This window comes from Episyrphus balteatus, chromosome 4 (assembly GCF_945859705.1).
Source record: "Episyrphus balteatus chromosome 4, idEpiBalt1.1, whole genome shotgun sequence".
Lineage (NCBI taxonomy): Eukaryota > Metazoa > Arthropoda > Insecta > Diptera > Syrphidae > Episyrphus > Episyrphus balteatus.
This window is the reverse complement of record NC_079137.1, coordinates 29,441,242-29,468,514: the sequence shown is the minus strand read 5'-3', so window position 1 is coordinate 29,468,514 and position 27,273 is coordinate 29,441,242. Positions and strand designations below refer to the sequence as shown.

General features: G+C 29.4%; 1 protein-coding gene across 2 annotated transcripts in view; it reads left to right on the top strand.

Annotated features, from left to right (window-relative positions):
• Positions 1 to 27,031, top strand: part of LOC129917847 (DNA fragmentation factor subunit alpha-like) — a 46,391-nt gene extending 19,360 nt beyond the window's left edge. Inside the window, exons 2-4 of one of the 2 annotated variants that reach the window (XM_055998031.1) lie at positions 13,438 to 13,653; positions 19,645 to 19,871; positions 26,109 to 27,031. In XM_055998031.1, the coding sequence (XP_055854006.1) occupies positions 13,438 to 13,653; positions 19,645 to 19,871; positions 26,109 to 26,358 (693 nt within the window). In that variant the 3' untranslated portion in view covers positions 26,359 to 27,031. The remainder of the gene's footprint in view (positions 1 to 13,437; positions 13,654 to 19,644; positions 19,872 to 26,108) is intronic. The other variant, XM_055998032.1, reaches the window with a different exon arrangement.
• The last annotated feature ends 242 nt before the right edge of the window (positions 27,032 to 27,273 follow it).

Below are 27,273 nucleotides of genomic sequence, written 5' to 3'. Positions count from 1 at the left end.
TGTTTTTAATTTATTTTTGTATTTTATATTATTTTTGTATTTTTATTTTCATGTTTGTTTTTTTTTTATTTTTTACGAATATGGTAAGTTTTTCAATGTGTTTCTGTGGTTATGAGTACCTATTGCTATTTTTGTTTCGATTTCACTGGTCAACAAGGTTTTTGCCACAAGAACCAAAATATACTTTTCTATTAGTTTTGAATGTGCTGAACTCGAATCTGAAGTCAGATTGGCCTCCGTTTTTGAAATATTACCGTTAGAAAATGTCATTTTGGCTGTTTTCGAGGTTATGTTTTTGTGTGGGGTAATTCATTATGAATAAATTTGTAACGGTGCCTATAAAAACTGGTCTTATTCTTTCAAAAAATGTTTAAATTTTTCCGATATCTCTTTTGCTGCCCGAGATATTTAAAATTTAAGTTGCGGTCTTTGACTCAGAAACAGCACTGGCCAACCAAAATAAACTTTTTTTGTCACAAGAACCAAAATATACTTTTCTGAAGGTTTTTTGGTTGCTAAATTCGAATCCGCAGTCAGAAAAATTTTATTAGCCTTCGTTTTTTAAATATTACCGTTATAAAATGCAGAAAAAAGGTTTTTTTTTAAAACGGTTATATTTCAAGAACGGAGGCTAATAGAATTTTTCTGACTGCGGATTCGAGTTCAGCAACCCAAAAACCTTCCGAAAAGAATTGGCAAAAATTCTGTGACCAGTGACTTAAACTATAGATAAAGTTTAGTTTCTCTTTGGCTCATTAACTGAAATTTAAGATATCTCGAGCAATAAAAGATATATAGGGAAAATTTAAATAGTTTTTGAAAGAAGAATATCTGTTCTTATAATCACCGTTACAAATTTGTTTTCAATGAATTACCCCACATAAAAACAGAACCTCGAAAACAGCCAAAATCATTTTATAACAGTAATATTTCAAAAACGGAGGCCAATCAAATTTTTCTGACTTCAAATTCGAATTAAGCATACCAAAAACTACTAGAAAAGTATACTTTGGTTCTTGTGGCAGAAAAAGTTAAATTTTGCTGACCAGTGTGTTATCCATTGATTTCTAAAAGAACATTTTGTATTCTTCGGCACCTGACAATTTAATGGTCTAAATGGCTTGAAATTTTTTCTTAAGTCAAAAAGAAGTTAAAGAAATCCTTGAGGCTACTGAACGAATATTTGAACGAATACAGGTCATGACTTATTTCGCACTAAAACACTGGTCAGCATCCTAAAAAAGGTAAAAAAAACTTCACAATACGTTTTGTTTAGGAAATTCAAACAAAACCATCCTAAATAATGGTGGATATATTCTCGCTATGCATGTTCTAAGACATAAGAGTGACTTTTTAACAAATTCCTAACTGAATCCGTTCTAGAGTACGTTGCTGACTGAGAGGTAGGAGCATTGCTAGACCAGTATCAGTGATGAAAGGATTCAAGTACGAAAATGAAATTTAAACCAAAAACTCCAAAAAAGTATCATTGAATAGAATACTATTATGTGGATATTGTTTCATATTTTTTTACTTCGTTTTCTGCTATTTTGTTTTTAACACAATTATTTTTTATTTGATCTCACTCCTTTATTTGGTTTTTCTTTTACCTTCGTATTTCAATCACTTCGCCATATCGCCCCACTGTAACTACACGTTATGCTTTCTTTTGTTATGTTTTTTTTTGTTTCGCATTTCCATAACAAGTGCAATGAGCTTTTTTTTTTTGCTTAATTGCATTTGGCTTTTTGTTTACTTTGGCTTCAGGGTTTCTTCAGTGTTATGAATTTATTTTTTAAAGGTTAAAATTTTGTTAAAATCTAAGAGGTCTGTTATATTAAATTCTAATTATTTCAACTTTACCCCCTCCTACAAAACTTTATCAAAATATTTTAGAAGTGAGCTGCGGATAGCTTTGCAAAAAAAAAAAACAGCGACTGTCACGCACATGAGGGCCATCAGCTTCGTTAATAAACAAATTTCATTAGATACAGTTTCTATATTTGTATAATCCATTTTTTAACTGAAGTTATAACTTCCTTAAATAATTTATTTGAAAAATTGAAGAAATAATTTTGTTACGAAAACGTTAATTAAGGCCCTTGAATACCAAAGCCACGAAAGTTACTCTAAAGTTAAGGAAGGTTATGACCTACAGTGACGAGCAAAAGTGGTCAAATGTTTGGCCTTTTTTGAAAAAGTTGTTTAAAACTTAGTGTTCTTTACATTAATTAAAGCGTTTTTATTTTATTATTTTTCTATATTATGCCACCATTAATTATCCTGAATAAAATTTAAAAAAATGCTTCATTGTCCAAAAATGGAGAGTATCATATTAATATTTCGACTTGACCAATTTTGCTCGTTTTGAAAAAAGGCTTTTGTTTCAATATATTGAGTGTACTAGAATTATTTTTAACCACTTTTAACAATGCCGCGAGAAAGGATCTATCAATCTGTGAAGAAATAATTTAAAAATTCGGTCGTATTTCAGCTTAATGGAAAGCTCAAAGCTCATCACAATTAGGCTTGCGTTCTTTTACTGCCCTTACAATGTCTTCAAAATTTTCAACAGATTTTCAGCCAAATTGGGTCAGGGCCTTATGCTGACTACGCAACTGTCTTAAATTTCTGATTTCCGAAGAAATATTTGACAATTTTAAAGGTTTTGGTGGGGTCTTCATGTAGTTGAAAAATTATATCACACGACACGGAGTCTTCTTTTGCCAAAAAAAAACTTGTTAAATTGTACCGTTTTATATCAAGATAGATTCTCCTCCTCATCATATCTTCAAATTTTATCAAAGGTCGGGAACTCCCCCCAAAAACTCAAACAGAACATCACCAAACCTTTTTTTTAAGTCAAAAATCGTTAGGTTAGATGAATTTTTACTAAAACTTTTACTAAAAATTTAACTATAACCACAAAAAAGAATCAATAACCAATGGGAAAAGTAGATTGGATTGACGAGAACTCAGAAGAAATAGAATGCAAATCTAGATACTATCCAAAACTGGAAAAAACATTTCAGCAGTATCAAGTTTATAGAACGGACATAAATTATTATGGACTCAAGAATATTTTCCGGTGTTATCTTGTGGATTGCTAGCTAATTTTGAAAAAATAATGAACAAGCGAACCTATCCTCATATAAAACGAAACAATTTACCAAGTTTTTTTTGGCAAAAGAAGACTCCGTGCTGTCTGATATAGTTTTTCAACTAGATGAAGACCCCACCAAAACCTTTAAAATTGTCAAATATTGCTTCAGAAATAAAAAATTTTAGACAGTTTTGTAGTCAGCATAAGACCCTGACATAATCTGGCTAAAAATCTGTTGAAATTTTTGAAGAAATTGTAAGCGCAGTAAAAAAACCCAAGTCTAAAAGCGATGAGCTTTGAGCTTTCCATTAAGCTGAAATACGACCGAATTTTAAAATTATTTATTCACAGATTGATAGATCCTATCTCGCGGCATTGTTAAAAGTGGTTAAAAGTGGTAAAAATTAATTCTAGTACACTCAATATATTGAAACAAAAGCCTTTTTCCAAAACGAGCAGAATTGGTCAAGTCCAAATAACAATATGATACTCTCCATTTTTGGACAATGAAGCATTTTTTAAAATTTTAATCAGGAAAACAAATGCTGGCATAATATAGAAAAATAATAAAATAAAAACGATTTAATTCATGTAAAGAACACTAAGGCCCAGTTTATTCACACTCCATTTAATTTAAAGTCTCCATTTAAAATGGGAAATTTTAAAATTTGTATGCGATTTGACAGATTTTTAATTTTTAGTGGCGACTTTAAATATAATGGAGAGTGAATAAATTGGGGCTAAGTTTTAAACAACTTTCTCAAAAAAGGCAAAACATTTGACCACTTTTGCTCGTCACTGTAGGTTATGAGTTGGGAATAAGGAGTCAATTGAATGGGTGACACCCGGGACCGCCCCGGTGTTAAAACACAGCTATTATTGACTTGTGACCAAACTAGTCCTTTGTAAAAATTAGTTTCAAATTTCAAATTATCCACAAATTCGTATTAATCATTAGCGTTTTCATATCTAAAACTCGAAACCTTAAATCTAGTTTTGTATAAAACTTGAAATTCATTAAACCATATGAACCATACAAAAAAATCGATTCCTCCCGAGACAGACATACCGCAAACATACCACCACTTGAAGAAACTTAATCGCTTACATCCTTCGTAAATTATATCAACTAAAAAAGTATGGATAGGTTTTAATATTCTACCCATGAGAAATTCGTCTTCTGATGTCAACCCATCAAACTTACTTTTAATTTTAATGGATGTGAAATATTACACCGAAATATTCTCAGCACATATTCAGAGATCTCAGTCAAGATGTGAAGAGGTGAAATAATGAGATGTTATGTATGAAAGTGTGCCGGAGATGGCTTCTTTGCACATGAGAATATTACGTTGCGTATAGCATTGATAATAAATTTTGGAAGCTTTTCAAACTACATAACTAGGAGTCTCTTATAAGGCTATAGGCTATGCATAGGATACGAATTGCAACAGAAAATATAAAATTCCATCTTATGGTATTTGAATTGGAGAAAAGGTATTAGGTGAGGTATATACTTATTTCATTTTGTGGGATAAGCATTTTGTGACGTTAATAATGAATAATGTGCAGAACATTCATTTAGTGTTTTTTAAGTCCAACTATTTGCAGAACTTTCTGTTAAGAAAATAAATTGAATTGTAAAGAATGTACAATCCTCTAGAAAAAAGCTTTAAATTCCTGAAAGTATTCATTTCAACAACAACAAATTTTAAATTATTTTTTGTTTTTAAGAAAAGAAAATTCTTGAACCAAAAACAGAACAGATTTCAATGTTAGCGTCTTTTATTATCCTTTAACTGAGAATAACTTCATCACGAATAATGAGAATAACTTGCACATTTATAAATGTAGAATTTCTTATAATCAACAGTAGCAAAGAAAAAATATAGGTACCAACATAGTTATTTTTGAAAAAAGACAAGGTCTTTTAATCTGTGTAGCGGGTGGGACAAAAAAGAAGTGAGGTAGTTTTTAAAACGGGTAGGCCAACGTATAATTGCTTTGCAACAGAAAAGTTTTCTGAGGTCGATTGTGCACAAAATCTAAAATCCTATGATATAAATAATTAAAATAAAACTTGCTTCAAATTAAATGTGCTAAAGATGTTCAGTGTCAGTTTAAGTATCATAAAACCTTCCACACTGAAATGATACAGATTAAATAATTAAGTTTCGTTTAGCAAATGGCTCTTAGGCTTTAACTTTAACTTAAAAATATAACAAAGATTAATAGTGAAAACAGATAACGAACAATTATAACTGTCTTTCATTTCAATTATTGTGTCGTAACATTGAATAATTATACAGAAATGGCATCGGGAAAAAATACTGAATGAGGTGTAGCGCTAAAGTCGGATTGTGTATTCGATAGCCCAAAAATCTCTGAAAAGGACTTTTTATAGTAACTAAGTAACCAAAACTAAAAAGGGCTATATTTATATTTTGTTTATATGTATGTATTGATTTTGTTTTGTGTTAGAATTGTAATTATTTATTTGTTGGATTTTATAATATTTTATAAATAAGCAGTACTAAAGGTTTTTGTTTTTCTCTTTTTTTATTAACATTGATGACAAAAAGATACATTTTTTTCATTTAGTGAGTGCAATTGATTATTTAATTTAGATTAGGGTGTGTTTCTGCTAAGGCAAAGTTGTAATTCATAGTATTGGCACGTACACTGTGGCGTATACGTGCTATTTTTTGTATTGGCTTTTTGTTTAACCGCATACGCAAGAGTAGGAAAAGTGAAGACGGTTGATAGGCTAAGGTGATATTTGATAGTTGACAGTCAAATTGATATTTTTTCTATGAACTACAGCTCGTAAAACAACAACTATCAAATTTCATAATTGCCCATTCGACCCCAGGTTTATTTTTTATAGTATTTTATATTTCTGAAGAGAATGAGACCCAAAATGACCAAGCTAAAAAAGTTTATAATCCTTTTTTTATAATTATTTTTATCATTAACTGTAAATCAAAGTTTTTAATGATATGAATGTATAAGAATACAAAGCAACATTAAAGGGAAGAAGTTAGAACTAGTCTTAGCTATTTTTCAAATTCCTGTATCATTGTTAAAAATGATTGTACTGATGTTGCGAAAAAATTTATTTAATTATATCGAACTTTTCAAATAAAAAAAAGTGAAAAGAAATTTAAACTGAATTTATTTCAAATCTATTCTAAAAAAAAATAAATAAAATACTAAATATTGGAAATCCAGTAGGTACTTGTGTTGTAATTTCCTAGGAATAGTAACTTTAATATGAGGAATAGTTTTAATATTCTTGTTCTCTTTGATATACTGATTTTGATACAATTTAAATATTTTTCATTATTTTCAAAAAAAAAAAAAAAATTCTTTCGTACTAATTTCTTTTTCATAATTATTTAAAAAAATTCTTTTCTACCAATTTCTTTTTCATCGAGAACTTGACTTGCATGTAGCACTTGCAAAATAATACTCCCCTTGTAAATATAATAATAAATAACTCTTTAACAAAGTGTCGGAGTCTATATACATTTATTTCCCTCAAACCGTAAAATCCATGACAATATCTATGCAGATGTATGTTTGCACTTTAAAGAAAAGGAATTATAATTCTTTTTTAAAATCTGTTCTATTCACGGCTAATCAAACCACATTGAACAAGCAAGACAAAATAAATTTAAAAAAAACATCAATCTTCAATTTTTAATCTTCTTTTCTTAATCTATACATACCACAATATTCTATTTGGAGGAAAGTTAAATTAATTTAAATGTTTCCAAAAGAAACAACATGAACAACTTGCTCAACAATATAATTTCTCTAACTGATTCAATTTCATGAGAAAAACGGATGAGCATGAGACATGTGACACTTCAAAAACGGAGGAAGCTCTTAAACCTATTAAAAATATAAATTTATGTAACAAGTAGATAGATATGCACACATAACACATATGTATCTACATTTATGTTGTTGTCTCATCCTGAATTTTGTATCTGGATTCTTCTTACTTGCAGTTTTGTCACGTTTTCTTAAAAAAGTTTAATATTTCTTTGAAAATATGATTTTGCAAACAAATATTTTTTTAATTCAAAATTTAAGACTATGCACAGCACACACATAATAAAATACGACACAGAAAATATAAAGACATATATAATACATCTTTCCACTTCTGAACTACTTTGGAAATTGTTCTTAAGTTTTCAAGATATATAGCAGACAGGATACAAAATTCACATGTAAACTTTTAGCGAAAATACAAACAATTCTAATGATGACAATATAAACATCACAAGCAAATGGTTAGAAAAAGAAATGGAATGTTTTTTGAGTTATTTGAATTTTGAGTTATTTCCAAATAAAAATATGGTTGCATTTAGGGAGAACAAGGTCGTTTTTACTTCGGATATTTTATATTGTACATGACAATCTTGCCAGGATGCGGACGGGAAGACCTGTCTTTTTCGTTACTACTAATAGCCCTTTTTCACTTCCCATTTGAATTTTTCTTTTGCTCGATCAGATAAGAATTTCTGCATTAATTGGCCGGGCCAATTTAAGGAAAGTAAAGGATTCTTTACAAAATGTGTCGAGCTACAGCCTAAGACAGAGACTTATTCGATAGGGGGGAAGTGAAAATAAGTATGTATAATTAAGTACTTTTTATATAAAATTATGAGAGCGTTAAATAATAATCTTTTTGGATTGAAAAAAAAAAAAATATATAAATACATAATTTTTTTGAAAAACCATTTTTTTTTTAAACGAACAAAAGAATTTTTTTAAAAGTTTGTTTTTATGTGTCGATAAATATTTTCTTTTTTTTTTAAACTACCAGTTTTTTTACAAAGTTTTTATTTATGATAAAAATTAAAATAACAACAATTTTTTAATAAAATTACATACTTGGTAAGAAGGTTAAAACCATTTAAAAGGATGTTTTAAAAGAAAATTTGATATTGTTTCTTAAGTTTAATTTCTTATAAAATTGATTGAAAATAGTTTTTTATGAATTTTACATAAAAATCTTTCATATTTTTAGGAACCTTTATTACAAGAGCAAGTGTGTGCCTCTTAGTAGTTAAAAGCTAGTCGTCAAATATTAAAATAGACTTTTTTAATTCTTTATTTGTATAAGAAATTAAATCACATTGCCAAATTTAATAGGATTACCACAATATTCAAAAATACAATTACGTAGTTAACATTTTTTCAAGATATATTGGTCCAATAAAGAACATGAATTTTCACATGAAAGTATTTTTGCAACATTTTCAATATGCTCAAATACCCCTCGGAGTGTTATCTCTGAGAACTCAACTCATTATGAAAGAACATACTTTTGGTATGGAGGAATACCAATAAAACCAACAAAATTCGTATTAAAAATCCATAATATTTGAAGAGAAAAATGCAAATCACTTTCTTCGTTGGCGATCCCTATGAAAAGAAAAAAGAACAAAACAAAAAAGTATGAAACGAGGGAATAATATGCAGTTTGCGATACTTTAACTCAGTAGTAAACTTATTCTTAATTAGAAGCGAGGAGGTTTCTTATTCTTATTTAATGTGATTTTGAAAATTCGAAGAACTTTACAATCTTTCCTATAACAGAAGCAAATTAAATCAATTTCAAATTTGTACTCAGGTATGTCAAGCTCAATTGGAAGTTTTGAATAAGGGATTGAAAACTGTACTAGGTACTGGGATATATATGAAATCTTAGTAAAGTGGTTTGATTACTTTTAAATTAATTTTTAATTAATATTATGTCAAAAGTAGATGTCACCTTACTTATTTAAGTTTATTAAAGAAAACAATTTTAGTTGATAATAATTTAGAACGAAAATCCGGGCCCAAGAATGAAAAAGTCCGCTGTCTACAAAATGTCTCCACTAGCTTTGAGTATACAAAATAACGCTGCTATGTTTTGGAGAAAAAAACCTATACAACCTGTTCTGTTATTAGAAGCAATTTGAAAATCCAATGTGAAACCAAAACCACACATTATACAAAAAAAAACTTTATACATACATAAAACATAACTACACATACAGGGTGTCCCAGAATAAGATAGGGAAAATTAAAGGAGTGAATTTTTTATATATTTAAAGAAAAAATTGTTTTATAGCAACGCTATAATAGGTGCAAAGTTGGTAACATTTACCGATAATTTTAGAAAACCCTTACTTTGTTATACCTTTACTCATGTTAATGAAGAAGAATACAAAAGTAAGGGTTTTCTTAAATTATCGCTAAACGGTATCAACTTTACAGATAAGTCTTTACTGTAGAACAATTTTTTTCTTAGAATATAACTAAGAATCGCCCCTTAAATTTTCCTTATCTTATTTCGGGACACCCTGTATGTATATGTTCCTAATTAGGTACATATCCACAAGTTTGAGAATACAAATTTCGTTGATAGAACGTGTATGTAGGTACTTGCACGTAGTGTATAGAAAACTCGATGTAACCGAATGCTTAAGGAAAGAAAAAATGTATGGATATTAGGGTGGGTCAAAAAAATCGAAATTCTTTTTTTTGAATTGGTACTCCGAAAAATTGATTGCTAGACCCCTCTAGAATATACACACCAAATATGAGCTCTTTATATTAATGGGAAGGTCCTCCGCTTTGCAATTTTCCATTTTTACATCAAGCTTCTACTAAAAAAAAATAATTTTTTTATTAATTGACTTTTTAGCAAATCTCTTTTCATATTCTTGTAGGAAATTGAACGCTCTAAAAAAAAGGCCTTATACACTTTTTTCGTTTATCTAACCGTTGAAGAGATATTTGAGGTCCAAAAATTGAGAAAATCTTTAAAAATTCGTTTTTTGTTCTTAATTTTGTTACAAATTGAAAAATTATAATGATCAAACGCGCAAGACATATTCTTGCTGGAAATTGATTGTTCCACAAAAAAAGTCTTATTAACTTTTTTCATTGATCTAACCATTCTAAAGATATTCGAGGTCAAAGTTAAAAAAAAATAACAAAAACATTTTATATTTTTAAAAATTTTCCAGCTCACTGAACATTCATTATTTTCAATTTAGCAAGACGTATTCTTGTAGGGGCTTAAACGTTCTACAAAAAATCCCTTAGCATCAAATTGATTGCTTTAACCGTTTAGAAGATATTCGTATCCAAATCGCAATGCATACGGGTCATAAGAAAACTATTGAAATCAGTGAGCATTGGTTTGGATACGTATATTTTCTAAACGGTTAAAGCAATCAATTTGATTCCAAGGAATTTTTTGTAGAACGTTTAAGTCTCTACAAGAATATATCTTGCTAATTTTAAAATAATGAAGTTTCAGTGAATTAGAATTTTTTTAAAATATAAAATGTTTTTATATTTTTTTTTTAACTTTGACCTCTAATATCTTTAGAATGGTTAGATTAATGAAAAAAGTTAATAAGACCTTTTTTGTAGAACAATTAATTTCCAGCAAGAATATGTCTTGCGCGTTTGATCATTATAAATTTTCAATTTGTTACAAAATTAAGAACAAAAAACGAATTTTTAAAGATTTTCTCGATTTTTGGACCTCAAATATCTATTCAACGGTTAGATAAACGAAAAAAGTGTATAAGGCCTTTTTTTTAGAGCGTTCAATTTCCTACAAGAATATGAAAAGAAATTGGCTAAAAAGTCAATAAATAAAAAAATTATTTTTTTTTAGTAGAAGCTTGATGTAAAAATGGAAAATTGCAAAGCGGAGGACCTTCCCATTAATATAAAGAGCTCATATTTGGTGTGTATATTCTAGAGGGGTCTAGCAATCGATTTTTCGGAGTACCAAATCAAAAAAAAAATTTTCGATTTTTTTGACCCACCCTAATGGATATATTCCATTAAAATCATATTTACACTTTGTTTTTTTTTCCATCTTTATTTTTACAGTTTGTCTCATAAAAATCCGTTGGGAAATGATATCTAGATACACTTAAAAAAAAAATGGTTCATTGAGTTAAACTTACATTTTTTAATTATAATTCAATAGGTAATAATCTTCAGGAAGTTAAGAAAAATGTTAATGTTGAACTATGACTTCAAATAACGTTTGAACAGAATAATGCTTTAATATTTCCTGCATGAGATTTGGTTGGCGAGTTATGAAAAGTCAGAAGAAAATAGAACAATTTTCGTATTTTTTGTGATATTAAGGTTTTTTTAAATGACAACATTTGCGATTTATCAATGCTTTTCAATAACTAATAAGCAGTTTTAATGAATCTAACTTTGATGATCTCAATAGTTTGTGAACATCCTTTTGTTAACCTTTTCCATATAATTGAATTTGATATTACTGCTGCAACTTGCTGAGTTAATTTAAAATAATATACATACAGTAAGTTAATGTTAATGGAATATAGCCTATTTTTCTTTGAGTGTACAATACAATACACAATTGTACATCCAAGTGTTTAATAGATTGCATTGGATTTGCTCATTTCGTTCGAAAATTTGTGGTTTTTTGCTCAGGTTATTGCTTATGTTAGTGGTTTTAATTAGTGCATATAACACCCTACGTTCTATCCATCACATCGTTTGCATATTTAATTAACTAAGATGGAAAATAGTGAATGTAAAATTAATTTTCCAGGAAATAAAATGGAATAATTTAAATACAAAACATACGGTACAGACAGATATATTATATATTATGTGGGGATTTCTAAAAGGAAAATTGCCTGAGGAAACAATTTGAATGCGGTTAGAAAACGGTTTTATAAATTAATTAATTAAATAAGGTCTAATAAATAATATTTTTGGTATCAAAAGAGATAAAATTCGATTGTGATTTTAGTAATGAAAATAGTTATGAGGTTTAATTTATAAAACAAAATATTTGTACTTTTTTTCTATCTGTTTTATTCAGTAAAAAATGATATTTTTTTGATAAAGCAACATGAAATATTTTTTAGCACTAATGAACAATAACGTTATTGATTGTGATTTCTAGGTACCTATAAATGAAAGCATGTTCTTAAAATTAAATATTGGATGGTATTTCGGAAAAGTAATTGCATGCACAGCTGAATATTTTCTTAGGAGGGAAATCAGTTGTCCATTACTTACGTACAAAATCGAAAAATTTAAAGAAAAAAAAAAACATTAAAACTTGTGGCCTAGAGACGTACAAAATTTACATCTAAGTTGATAAACTAAAAATTTCAGTCTGTAGCACCGAATAAAACTGAAGGAAAGACTAAAAAAAACATAGACATGCTTTGCGGATTGCGGTGCTCTATAGCTTTGAAAATACAACTCTTTTAAGAATTTTTTTTTTATTTTTTCCAGTCAGAAAAGTCTTTGAAAATTTTCTTTACGACTTTCTTTATGTCTTTATGGAGACATTAAAAGCATTTAAAATTGCCAATACCAAATAGGGAGTAAATTAAGATTTCTTTTCTGTTTCTTCTTTCTTGCATTCAAATTCGGCTGACTTCGAAATCGCCTGACCGATAAAATAATAAATTTTAAGACTAATTTGATCGTAACTTTTAGAAAGAAAGGAATTCCTACGTTAATCTTTCCGAAAAAAAGTTCTATGTCTCAACTTAACTTACGCATGTTCTTTTTGTCACATCTAATGCAAATCACCCTGTATAATATATGGCAATTGCCATCAATTGAATTTATTATCATTAAACCATACACTTACAGCAGCCTCCTTTCGTTCATAAAGCCCATAATTATTATAATCGATTATAATCGATTAGAATCCTCCAAACCCCATATCCTATCCAGCAAATAATGTGAAATTCAAACTATAGGTACTCACCCACATTCAAAACATTACCCTCTCGGTTTTCAAAATAGCCCCATGAGGTTTTGTACATACTCTTCGTATAAACCGAAGAAGGAATCTTCTCTGCAGCATCAAAATGTGGGGCATATGTACGAGTGCGCTACTGCAATCTGAGTCCTGATGTGTCCTTGGGCTCCTCTACTATAAAATACGAACACACGACATGGTTGTTGTATCGTCTGCAATGAAAACGAGAAGAGTTCTTTTCAATCAACTCCTTGATATGTCAAGTGAACTGTTGTTGCTGTTGCTCCTTTAGTTGATGTGTGAATATGGTGTTGGTGTGCTGATGTTCAGCGCGCGTCCCCAATGATAAAAGTATATAGTTGTTGCTCTATGTGTGAATTGAATCGAATGGGATTTCAATAAATTTTGAAATCCCACTTATAGCTCTTGTGCGAATATAAATGACATATTTGAATAATAGAATACCTATAGTAGATGAAGAAGATCTCTATTCCTAAAGTAATTTTTCAATTTTTTTTCTCTTTCTCTCTATTTGCAGATCAAGGACATAACACGAAACATTAAGAAAGCGGTTGTTGCATCCTCACTCGAAGAGATTCGTACAAAAGTAGCGGAAAAGTTTGAAAAAGTCGATCTCCTGCCAACGATACATTTAGATTCGGATGGCACGGAAATAGACGATGAGGAATATTTTAGGACTCTTGAACCAAATACTGAGCTAATAGCTGTTTTTCCTGGTGAACATTGGATTGATGTAAGTTAAAAAAAAAAAAAAAATACATATGAAGTTTTTTAGTGAGGAAATGTCGTTGCCTATTTATCGGGAATCAGTTGTTAACTTGATTTGTGTTTGTCTGTTGGTGTTGTTTTGCAAAAATGAGTTAAAATTAAAAAATGCAAGTCGTTGTTATCAAAAAATCTGCAACCTAGCCATTCTTTTTATTCACACTCCACTAATTGAACAAAAATAAGAAGTTTCATTATTGTACATTTTTCAGATTATTTATGTATATATGGGTTTTATCAAGAGAAATAGATAAATTCAACAAAAATTGTAAATTGCTTAAAGGACCAATAAGTATATGAATGTATATTAAACATTAAATACTTTGTTTTATGTGCTCACATAAATTGAAAAACTTTGTCTACTCATCGTATATATTCTTGTTTACTAACGACAGAGAACGAAAAAAAAAACATCTTTGCATCTGCCCCTATTCCCAATGCAAACAATTTAATATAAAGTTATGTAAATATACAAGCGCTCTGGATCCTTTAATCTTTATTATATCCCTTTTTTTTTAAATCCTAGAATGTATACAATGTTGCTTATACAGTTTTTGAAACTTTTGTTCAATTTTGTTAACATTTTTTTTATGTTTGAAAATTATTTTGAAGGACGATTAAGGAATAACGAAGAAAAAAAAATCTTTGAATGAAATATTATGACTCATTATTAAATTATTCTTTTTTTTTGCTGTGCAGTAATAGGACGTAGGTCGGTTAAGTTGATGAATAGCTTGCCCTCACTGTGTCTGTGAGATCAGATTTTTAAAAGAGAATAATGACGACCTTTGCTTTTTTAAGTAGTTTTGGGAATTTCATTTTTAAAGTTCACGAATGACCTAATTAATTTGAATAGAATAGTTTTTTTTTTAAGAAGATTGCACTGAGAAAAAATAACAGAGAAAACTTTACTTCTGATCATAATATAGTAAAATATTTTGTAACGAAAATTTGTAACCAGAAATAAAGTTAAATATACCAGAAGTAAAGTTATCCCTGAGTTATGTTCTCTCTTTATTAATGATCTTTATAATCTTCTATAATATATCTAATCTATAATCTATTATATAAAATAAAAGAAACATTTGGGAGACAGGAATTTTCAAAAAACACAAAAATCGAAAAAAAAAAAATGTGAAACTCCCCTCACAAAAATCCAATTTTTAACCGGTTTTTAAATAAAAAATATTAGAAGGATTTATTGAAAATGGCTTAGTTTTAAATTCATTCTTAATTTTACTAATTTCAAAATTTTGACGTTTAATTATTTCAATTATCTCAACTCTAACTAAATATACGTGTTTACAATTTTGCAACACCAAACGACAATGCGTTTCTAGATAGGACTATTAGTTACACTGTACGTACAAGTTGCACACTATGTTTAAGTTAAATAATGTAGGGACAATGCTATGCTCTTAATAACTTTAAAGCTTTAAACTTTCAATCTTAATTAGTGAAATATTCTGGGAAAGATTAAAGGAATGCAATCCTTCACATAGTAGCTTAATTCAGATTTTCAAATATGTACATAGCTTATATTTTTCACTATTATTTTGAAATGAGTTTTACCTGCAAAAATATCAATTGCTATATAAATAGCCATCTTTGCTTTATGTTCTAGAATAATAATAAAAGAAAATCCATAGATTTCTTGATAAAATTTGATTTTATTTTTCATTTTTTCAATCCTGTAATGTAAATATAGATATACACAAGGTTCTTGTACCTACCTGGTACAATAAAGTAAACAATAAAAACAAATATTATCTATAATTTATACTCATGCTTACATTCAAATGCTTTGAGCACAACGTAAATTGATTTTCATTTTGATATAAAGCTTTTGGTTAGGTATGAAGGACTCATACAATAGAAAATAAAAAAAAAAAAAAAAAAAAAATTGAAAAGATACAGATAATAATCTGTATGGAACTGAAAGGAGTAGTTTCCTTTTTTTTAGAAATCGTAATATTTTTGCTGGACTTTGCAATCTGTATTTGAATTGCATTCAGAGTTTTTTTTTTCTGAATTGAAATTGAATTCAGAATAACACAATTGATTTCGTTATCCAAATGTTGCAAGGATCTCAAGCGTTTGCTGTTATATTTATATAATTGTTAAAATCAGACAAGTATCTCCGCAGAATGGCAAAATAATTGTAAAATTTTTTTTTTTTTGAGGTGCCTTAAATTCAAAAAAATGTTTTAAAAATCTTTCGACAAAAAAAGTTCGGTAAAAAAAAGTCGAATTTTTAAGCGACCTATATATGTCCAATTTTCACACTGAACTTTTTGGATAGTTCAGACGGAATATTGTTTTTCCTCCACACTTCTCCCCACTTATCTATACCATTACCCGAGTAAAAATAGAAATTGAATTTTTGAAAAATTATTTTTTTATGACTTCTAGCTGTGGTTCGGTCAAAAGTTAGTTTTTGATTTCTTCATCATTTATTTTCTGCTAATTTTGTTAACTTTTTGCTTCCGAAATCGTTTAATTATACTTAGAAAAATATACACAATTCATATAAAACAATGAACTGGTTTATGTTTTTTCTTTTTTCTTTTTGTGATCAATTGTTTTATTTTTCCTATACCTAAACTTTGTGGGCAAAACTAGAAATGCCACACATAACAACCAGACACCTTTGTTTGGTTCTGAAAGCATACTTGGTATTGCGTCTTAATAGTTAATCAACCGCAACATTTCCAATAAATCCTTATGCAATACTTTAAGGGTAATTAAAGTTTACATTGCTCTCAGTCAATGATACACTATATTACCCAAAATATATAGGTATTAGAATTTAGGTAAGATAAGTAATAAGGTCATGTAAGGGGTTATGTTTAAACTTACATTTTGTGGTGAGACTAATGGCTGCAGATGTTCTGTTAGAGATGTGAGCTTAAAGGTAAACCAGTGAACTAATATGGCAAATGTATTCGTTATACACTAAATTTTTGCCATTAAATTAGTACCAGCATGTTCACAGTTGTGTATGACTAAACCAAAACGGAATGTTAATTAAATGTGGGTAAGATGCACTTTAATCAGGCAACATTAAGTTGTATGGTTTTGAAGTGGTATACACTAAAATATGCGTTGATTGATTTTCAATAAAGTTTACTCAACGTGAAACCTCAAGTGACCATTTCATGTATTCAAACATGTATGTATACGGTTTTGCTTAAAACCATTAAAATGTATTCAGCGTGAATATAAATAAGCAAATTAAGTCTTTGTTAGTATTAAAGTTTTTTGTGTAAGTACTTCAAATCCCAAATCCAACAATTGATAAGGGACAGTTTATTTTTAAATCTCATTTTTTTTTAAATATTCTATTTTTAATCACTTACTTTCTTAGACTCCCGGCCTTTGAAGACGACGGACGGCGTCTACTCTTTAAGGTACCGTTCGTGAAATTTATGTTTACTCTGAAGTACATGAGATTTGTACTTCCTAATTTGGTCCTTAGTAACAACACTGCTGTTTTTTAATCATTGTGTAATTGATTCTAAAACAACTCGTTCGAAGTCGTCAATGATTTATATTTCGTTTGCATATCCAAGAGATGTGTTGAAAATAGTCACTCTTATTAGAAAACCCTTGAAATATGAAACTTGTTTTCGTGCACCAATACTAATTTTTAGAAAAAAGAGGACGAATAAGAAATGTACCTACTTCATAAACCGTTTTGGCCTTTTTTATGGGTTATCTTGTGTTACCATTTTTATTTTCTAATAGAATACAAAATTAAACATTTGCGTTTGACTTGTTTGCTTTGCCTTTTTGAAAGAAATTTGAGAATATTTTAAAACAAGAAAGATGAATGGCGCTTATAAGTGGAGTAGGTACCCGGGTAAAAATGGAATTCCGCCACACTACCGCTGCACCACGTCTCACCATTTTAAAAATTTCTAAACCACCGCTGCACCACGTCCGCACCATTTCATTTTGTATGAAAAAATCGGTGTACCACCGCCGCACTGCGACTGCACCACGTACGCACCATTTCATTTTGAATGCAAAATTCGGTGCACCACCACCACGCCTGCACCATGATCAAAAATTCTATTCTCGTACTTATATAAATGTTTAAGTCGTCTTCAAAGTAATTTTGACTTAAGCAACAAATGCCAGTTCGTACAGACATCGAGTGGTTAAGGCGTTGGACTTCTAATTGAAAGTGCTCTGGATACTCGGGTTCGAATCTCCTTCTCGTCGGTAGTTTTTGTTTTATTTTTCAATAATCTATATTATGTATATCTACCATGCTGCAGCATATACAAATATACAAAATGAAATGGTGCGTACGTTGTGCAATCGTGGTACAGTCGTGGTGCGGCGGTGGTGCGACGAATTTTCTCTTTAAAAATTCAATTTCTATTTTTACTCGGGTAACTTAAATGTTTGTCACTAAATATAGGGCTGATTTTTTCAGGTATTAAAGAAAGGGTTTAAGAAAAGCTTAAGTCTTGGTCGCACAGTGTGCAATTTTGCCAATCTAGCGGAACTAAATTCGTGGTTTCAAGTACACTTAATTTTTGCTTTGAAAACCAGTTTAATTATATTGAATAAGTATTTCTACAAGCGCCTTATTGATTTTCAGATATATATATATATAATAATTATAAGTCCGATATGAGGCATCGGAGTACATAATGTACAAAATAGATGCGGAAGAGCCGAGCGATTGATTTTGTTTTTGAGTTGTTTATCAAAACTATCTATATCTCGAAAACGAAGCGAGATATCGAAAAAATTTATTTAATCTTTTTGTCTTATATTATCATGAGGAGTCACAAAAATCTGATTTACGATTTTTTGAAAATATCGAAAATACGTTTTTGGCCTATAAATCTAAACAAAAAAAAATATTGTATGGGGGCCGCAGCTATTCACAAAAACCCTTAAGGGATTCTGATAAATAGAAAATTGAGCGAGGTCCTAAGCACCATTTTACGAAGGATACATGCGGATACATTTTTAAAACGCTTGACGAAGTCAGAACAAATAATTGAAATAAAGGGCCTAAGGTCTTGAAACAAAATTAAATTTTCTTCCATTTTAAGACTTAACAACACATTTGTTTTTATGGTAACATCATAATAGAATACCAAAAGATAATAAAAAAAATGTGTGTCCAGCTAGCTTTGATAATCATAAAATACACGACTATTAGATTCACTCAAAAAAATCATCTAACTTTAAATATATTTTTGCTTATTTTAATCTTATGTTCATGACACTGCAAAACGCCGCATCTAGTTTTAAATTTAATAATTAGTTCGACTAGATATGTAAAATTGCACACTGTGCGTCGCGTCACCCCCTGGCGAAATCCGCCAATTTTAAAAACGCTAATTGGTTTTTATCGATGAAATAATTAATTTAACCGAAAAATGTTAAGACCACAGTTGCAGGAAATATAATTTCCCTTTTTTTTAATTCAAAATAATGTATTTTAACCTAATAATTTTGACCTAAATCCAAAAAAAACTATAACATTCAAAGCAAATTTTATAATACGAGCAAGTATGTGCGACTTTATAAAGCATTTTATTTTGTAAGCGAACTAACATTGCTTAAAATAAAAGGAGGAATTTCAGAGAACTTTGTGCTTCAAAAATGCTTTGGCTACAAAGATAAATTCAAACAATCGCAAATAAGAGGAAATCCCATTAACGAAGTTGTTACTTAAAAAAAAAAAGTATATTCAAGCCCATTTGAAATGAATACTGAAACTTTGAACATTTCTTCAAGATAGATTTGTTGGCTTTTTGGTTTTCTTAATCTTTTTCACTAAAATGATACAAGGGATGCAAAAAATAGATGGAAGCAGTTCTGCTCTTTTTTTTTTGAAGGACTTGTTCGTGTCTTAGATATTTTTATAACACTAACGACTTTTTAAACAATAATTAATTAATTAACATCTTTATTTCTATTTTCGTTGCAGCCAACACACTACGTAACAATATCCAGCCATCGAGAATACGCCGACACCACAGATGCCGTAGCCGAGACGAATCGTATAAAAAAACTCGTTGGCCAACTTCAGAGCAACCTATGCAACGTGTCCGTGATGAGTGACCCTGACTTGGATTCATTGTCGAACATGGACCCCAATTCCTTGGTCGATATCACCGGCAAGGATTTCATGGAGCAGCTGAAGGATTCAGGCAGGTTAGGGGGAGGCCGGATGGTGGTTTTCCTCCCATCTTTGTCTCGATGTTTATTTTCTCTTTTTTGTTTTTAATTTGATTTCTCCTTCTTATGTTCTCTTTATTATTTTGTTCGCTTTTTGTTATGTGAAAGTTTCTTTGCCATTTATGTGTTTATCTTATATAAATTCGTTTTCTATTGAATTTGGTGAACGAGTTTTCTTATCATTTTTTTTTCTTCTTGTTGCTATATTGCACTTTGCCTTTCGCAGTTGCTTGGGATTTTTTTTCCCTCAATATTTATGTGGGTTTTCGAGAGATGGAAATAATTTGCCGGCGAAAAGTTTTGCTGTTGTTATAGAAGTCCCAGTTAGAAAAGTTTGGGGATTGTGTGTGTTTTTTTTTTGTTTTGAGTGCTAAATAATAATTCATTATATTCGGTTTATTGTGATTCCAAATAATAAAAACCATAGTGGTATTCCATGAAATGGAAAATTGGAAAAGTTTAAAACTAAACTGTAGGATGGTTTTTGGTATCGAAATTAATGCTCTGCATAGTCAAATTTAAATAGAGATTTTTGACCTTTATAATGGAGAGAATGATAAACTGAAAATGACAAACGGAAACTAGAGTGTTTATTTATTTTTTGAATTTTATAGTTTTATTCTGTTAGTGGTTTTGGTTTTAGGCTAAAATTTAAAGGAGTTTTTATATATATCGATAAATTTGTTTGCAATGTTTTGCCCTTCTAACCGCAAAAGTTTTGATAAATGGAAATAGATTAACTCGTTTCAGATTTACTGAAAAAGTTTTATTAGTTTTATTACATAGATCAAACTAACTTTTTCTTTCAAAGTAACAAAGTCGATGGTAAAGTGATTGAGGGTTGAGGGATCATAACTGATTTTGTTTAACTTCATAAATACATATAGCGGCACTCAATGATTTGTTGGTTTTTTCTTAATCATTATTAAATAGACGATAAATAAAAAAATAATAAGATAACTTTGATTTGTATGGTAGTGCTTGTGATGTGTGACGGTGTTGTGTGCCACTAATAGTACGTGATGAAACACATTTGTGTGTCATACATAGGGTAGAGTTGCCTATTTTCGACCGTCTCCAGTTTACGGCCATCTTTCGGAAAATCGTTATAACTAGGGATTTCATAGGGTTTATTCCAAAATGTTGCTCTTATGCTGTTCTCTTATATGTTAGAACAGCATACGAGCGAAAATTTGGAATGAACCCCTTCGAAATCACTAGTTACAACGATTTTTCGGGAGGTGGCCGGAAACTGGAGACGGCCGAAAATAGGCAACTCTACCCTATTTCTTAGAATATTCATACGCAAAACGACTTATTCGCAGCATCCTTCTACAAGTTCGCTCACATGTTCGTCAAAAAAGTTATCGACTGCTAACCGATTATTATTTTTTTTTTCTTGCAAAGTTCGCTACAAAATACCGCAATCCGCAAATACCGGAATCACCAAACTTAAAATATAAATCGCTAAACTTCAAAATTGCTTGCTACATAAACCACTTAAACCTACTTACTTGTGGTTTTTAAAAATCAAATAACCTCCTATATTTCGTGAACTATAAATGCAGTAAAAAAAAATTGGATTTTTAATCGAAGAATTTAAACTGCCAAAAACTAAAAAAATTCTATCCTTTATCGTGTCGTGTCGCCAAATGAAGTTAAATCTTAAATCGCCATTTTGGTGATTTATTGAAAATGGCTCAAAATACAACATCACCTAACTTTGACCAATCATTAGCTATTCACTGATTCCTCTTCATTCAGATGATTCAAGATTTTCCTCTTGAACGCTTCACTTACATAATTGGAAATACAGGAATTGTCACAATTATACCTACTGTCGTGATTTTTCTTGGGATTTTTCAGCATGTCCCTAAAAAAGTGATTATCAAAGGAGAATGTCCAAAAATACATGGAGAAAAAATCCAGCATACCGATTAAAATTAGACGTATAAAACTTGAAAAGTGATCAATCGCAAATAAAAAAAAACATATGGTTTTTTTTGCCTCATTTGGACTAAGGACCCACTATCTTGAGTGGTTCTTTGGTTATACAAGATTTGAAATTTGAAATAATTTTGTATTTAAAAATTAGTTTTTTTTTAATTCACTCAGTTTGTTTATTTTTTTTTAATTACTTTTAGTAATCTTTTTTTTAAAGAAAATAAACTTGGCTTTAATAACAAGCAAACAAAATTAATACTCATTTACGTGTTTTTTTCGAATAAAATGATATGAAACTGAGAAAAAAAAAAACAACGAAAAAAACGAAAGAAATTCGGTTTGACGCAAAATTGCCGAGAAACGGTTGTCCACAGAAAAAAAAGTTAAAGGACAAACTAAAGCTGTAATAAATAAAGTTAAGGGAAAAGAGAGCAAAAATCAGTAAAACCGTCATAACTCGAAAACGGGACGAAAACGAAAAAATTACTTGTGAAGTTTTTCTTTTAGTTTATCTATGTATATTTAAAGTAAATACTTGCATTACGTGTTTGTTTACCTAGGTTAAATTAAAAATGCAATTTCTTTCGGTAAAAATAACTTTTTTTCTATGCAACAATACAACCTAAGGTATACAAAATAAATAAATAGGAACTTTATATCTCTTACTTCAATCCCAATCACTTCTTTTGTAAGTTAAAAATAGAAAGAAAATAGGAACAAAAGTGGAAGATATCTATCTGGAAGGCCAAGATTATTTTTCTTTTTCGGGAAAGACCAAATCCTTCTCAATCATTGCTGGTTGATTGAACATTTTCTCAATTTTAAAATACAAACAGAAACAAAAGACTTGAATAATCCATTGCGAATTGAAAACAATCAGGACAACAATCAACGTTGCTATAATAGACAACGAGCAGTTAGTAATTTCCTTGTGGAAAATGGGCTAGATAATGGAAAAACATTTCGTGCTCTCTTCATCAATTTGAAATCCATTAAGCTAAATCCTAAACATTCAACCGACTAAACTTCTTTGATTTATTTTACTTATTAATAGCTTGTCGAATAAATAAGCCATTACAAAAACAATTACGTTCCTTTGAGTTGAGTTGAAATTAAAAAAAAATTATTTATTATTTTACTGTTTAAATCACTTTCGTCAAATGCATGAGAAAATTCATAAAATTGTTTAATGTTATAATTGCAAATTCGGTTAAAGGTAAATGCTTATTTATTACTTTGAAAGTAAAATCTTTAAATAGAAGAATAATTTGTTAAGAATAAGTAAGGTAATCTAGAAGGTAGAATCTCGAAGAGTTGTATCCTGTATCCTATCTGTCGATATGATTGATGCGTAAATCAAATTTGATTGATGGAAAAAACAGGATACGAAATGCAAAAAATAATAAAAAAAATCCGTCTACTCTACATAATACTAAACTCATTTATTTTGAATTATCGTTTTATCAAATTCAAAAATAAAATTTCAAAAAGAATACTGAATAAATGATTCTCTTTGTCAGTTAGAAATATTGAATTATTGTGAAATCAATATAATAATACTCATTTCTTCCTTTGTACACGCGTTGCTACAAAAAAAAAACAAATAATATTATTCTGTTCAGAGAATATTTTATGATTTCATTATTGAATATTCTATAAAGTGGATTTGAATATTCTGTCGAATTCAATCAACAAATGGAAACATACTCGAATAAAAAGGTACCTATCGATAGTAAAAGAAGGCTCACTTTTGTGTATGTAGTACACGGAATTGAGGCCGTCAGATTTTTCGGTCACTGAGCATAGCAACATTATAGTCTGATGGGGGAGGAGGGGACGAACAAAACAACCGAACCAACCGACGACAACGACGACGTTTAATCCCCTTTGTGAAATATTTATTTGCGTATTGCATATTTCGCAGGAATATAATGAAATGACGATGCTAAATTATCGAAAAGGCCACTTTATTCGCTGAACCAATATTCATTCCAGCAGCTATCGGTACACTCGACTGTGTTTTGCGAAAATAAAAAAATACGTGTATAAAAGGATTTTATTTAGGTTTTGAATTTTTTTTTCTTTTATGGTTGGACTCACAGATCCTGAGTGCAGCCAATTAAAAGGTACTTTGAATGAACATAAACATAAGTAAGCATTGAAAGCAGCACTAGATTAAGTGGATTTTATTGGATTCAATAATAAAATGGATAGGGTTCTTTCGCTTAAGGTCAAAGGTTGACCTAAACTTGTTCACATTAAAGTCTATAGGCTTTTCATGCATGAGTTTCTTAGAAATTCAACATTTGGAAAAAAAAAAAAAATGAAAAGTGTTTTTAAATTCAAAAGAAAAACCGCTTTCTTTTAAATCTAAATATACGTACAGTTTTTTATGTGAAATCAAATTTATATCATCTTGTTTTTAAATTGTTAGACAAAAACGTATTGTTTATGTCATTTGAAAATGAAAACATTTTCGAAATGAAAAACAAAATGTAATAGGTTGAAATCGTGTTGTTAAAAAAAAAACAATTTTTCCACTTGTTTTTACATACATTGGATTTTGTTCTTTAACGATTTTAATAATAATTTTTTTGTGTAGTTGACTTTAATTTGAATTGACTGGGAATAAATCACAAAAAAAGAGAAAAGCTTATAAAATCTTCAAACAATAAAAAAAGTTTTGGTTTATAGTTAGTAGAATTTTATAAAACAGATTAAAAAAAAAAAAAAATTTGACCCCGCCAGAATTTTCACCCCAGAACCCTATGTAGGTTCATGCTAAAAATTGTTGGAATAAAAAAAATTGAATTCCAAAGTTCAACGATTTCAATGTACCTACTCTCTGATGATCACTGTGGCGTATGAGTTACTTTTTTGTTTTCTATGGAAAAACCTACATTAAAAAAAATGTATATCATTACTAAATTAATGGAACCAAATATTTTTGATTACTGCTCGCTAAAAATTTCAAGTTGACTTTCAATTCGGTGGCAGTGATTTCCACTTGGAAAGAGTGGGGTGATTTCAGTGCACAGATATTGTTGGATGAAGCGATTAAAAACATACATTTTTTTGTTTCTGTGTAACTATAGCTACTAGTCAATATCAATAGTTATGAGAAAGTTCTTTTCAACTGAAATTGACGGTGCATTTTTTTTATAAGGGTTTTCTTTCCATGAGGAGTGTTGCATAAGTCAGTATTTTTGTAATGGCAATATTTTTTGAAGCGCACTTCATTTTTTTGATCAATTATTATTTGTAAATATTGTTCAAAGCAAACCTGAAATTTTATTTAAATAAAATTGAATTTCAAAACGCTTTCCTAAATTTTAATTAAGTTTTTATGATAAAAATGAAAGGAAAATTTAATTACGAGCAATCCGAGTTCAGGAAGTGGAAGGGGTGAGTTTTTAATGGTAAATATGGTTTATCTCGATTTCCGGCAAAACTAAAAGTCCTATGGAAAAAAGTTATATTGCAGAGTTGTAGGTCATAAAAACGTCTACAACTTTGGTATCTACAATTATTTCACATAACCTCAAAATTAATATGTGAAAAATTCATCTAACCAAGTTTTTGGTTTTTTTGTTTTTATCTTTTTTTGAAATTTTTTTTTTCTACGAAAATTGGTGAAAGCTTATCTTTATTATGTCCTAAATACAAGTAATTTATTTGATCTAAAATACTTATTTTTTCACCTGATTTTGACTTAATATCAAAAAACACCCTTGTTTTCAATGGAAAATTCTTGTGTCAAAATATCTGTTTTTTTTTTCAAAAATTCAGTAGGCATTTTGTTCTTTTAGATCTCTACTTTCGGAAGCTGTAAAAAACAATTAAAGTAAATGTATTCAGAAAATGCAAAAAATTAAAAAACTTGAATCTCCGCCCGCTACTCTTTTTTAATATGTTTAACTATAGGAAGTTGATATAATATGTTAAACAATTTAAACTTAATATATTTTTCCCACATGATTTGAACTTGATCGATTGGGAAATAAAAGACATCAAAACAATAGATTACGGAGTGATGGATTACATCAAATTTTATTTTGTTATCATAGATTTCGGGTGTCAATAAAGTGCAACAGAGCAAGTTTTTTTTTGCCTAATTTTATTATTTCTATTAATTTGGTGCATGTTATTACTACGAATCGGCTGACTTTATTTTTATACTTTAATTAACTAATTTTACCTTATTACAATTAATATTGCAGTCAATTTATTAAAATTATTTTTTTTTATTTTATATTAAACTTAATACAGACCACTGTGTGCAAAGCGAACCGCTGAGGACCGAATTAACCTGCTAAAACTACTCAAAGATGGAGCAATCTTCTGCTCGGAACGTTATCCAGAAGATGCAGAAGACATTGATTTGGAAATAAATAATCGTGATGCATCACCGACCGCCGATAACACACCCCCGATGACAATCGAACTTCACCAACATCATCATCAGCAACAGAATCAACAGAAAAAACTTTCAGCCACAGCCTCAAAGACCGACATTTGACTACCAATAATATCAACAATAACATGAGATTTAGAGAATGTTTACAAGGACAAGGGTTGAGATAAATAACACAACAGCTGCAAGAAAAAACAACAACAACGATCGATGATTCGACGAAGGCTTCTTGTCTTGAGTAAGATATCAAATTTAGTTATTTAAGAAATTAATTTTAAGTTTATACTTTATAAAGGATTTTTTTCTATTTTTTAATAAAACATAAAGTAAAAATAAAAAATATGATAAGAATGAAAAGTTATTAAATTTATGTATCTTTAGTGAGATAAATTCGATTTAAAAAATGTCTTATGGTGGAAAAAGTAGATAGAAAGGTATTTTACTTAAAACAAATTTACATCATTTTTTTTTTCGTTTTGTATATTTTTCTGTTTCTCTGAAAATGGGTTTCAACTTCAAGTGGGTTTTCCAAGACCAACAGGTACATGGTTTTTTTTTTGTATTATTTTTCCAACGCAAATAGTAATCGAAAAGTTTATTCCACAACACTGCACACAGAAATTTTGTGAAAAAAATAGCACATTTTATGTTTCAGCACCTTTAGAATAAAAACGGGTCAGGTGACTTAATTGGATTTTTTTACAGAGAAAAAATAAATAAAAAACAAATCGCATCTGGGCACAATCAGTCCTAATAAATGGAATGGTTTTTTTTTTTTTTTTTTAAACAAACAACTTGCACAGACAAAGGACATAATGGATTGTTAAAACTTAATTAAAATATTAGTGAATGGAGTTGTGTACATTGTATGCACCTACAACCTCCATTGTTATGTGAAATTTAACACCTTGAGTTCAGAAGGATAATATATATGACTTTTAGGTTGCAATTAAATGATACGGATGGTAAATGTTAAAGTGCGAAAATTAAGTTAAGGGTGTAGGTGAGACACAACTTTAT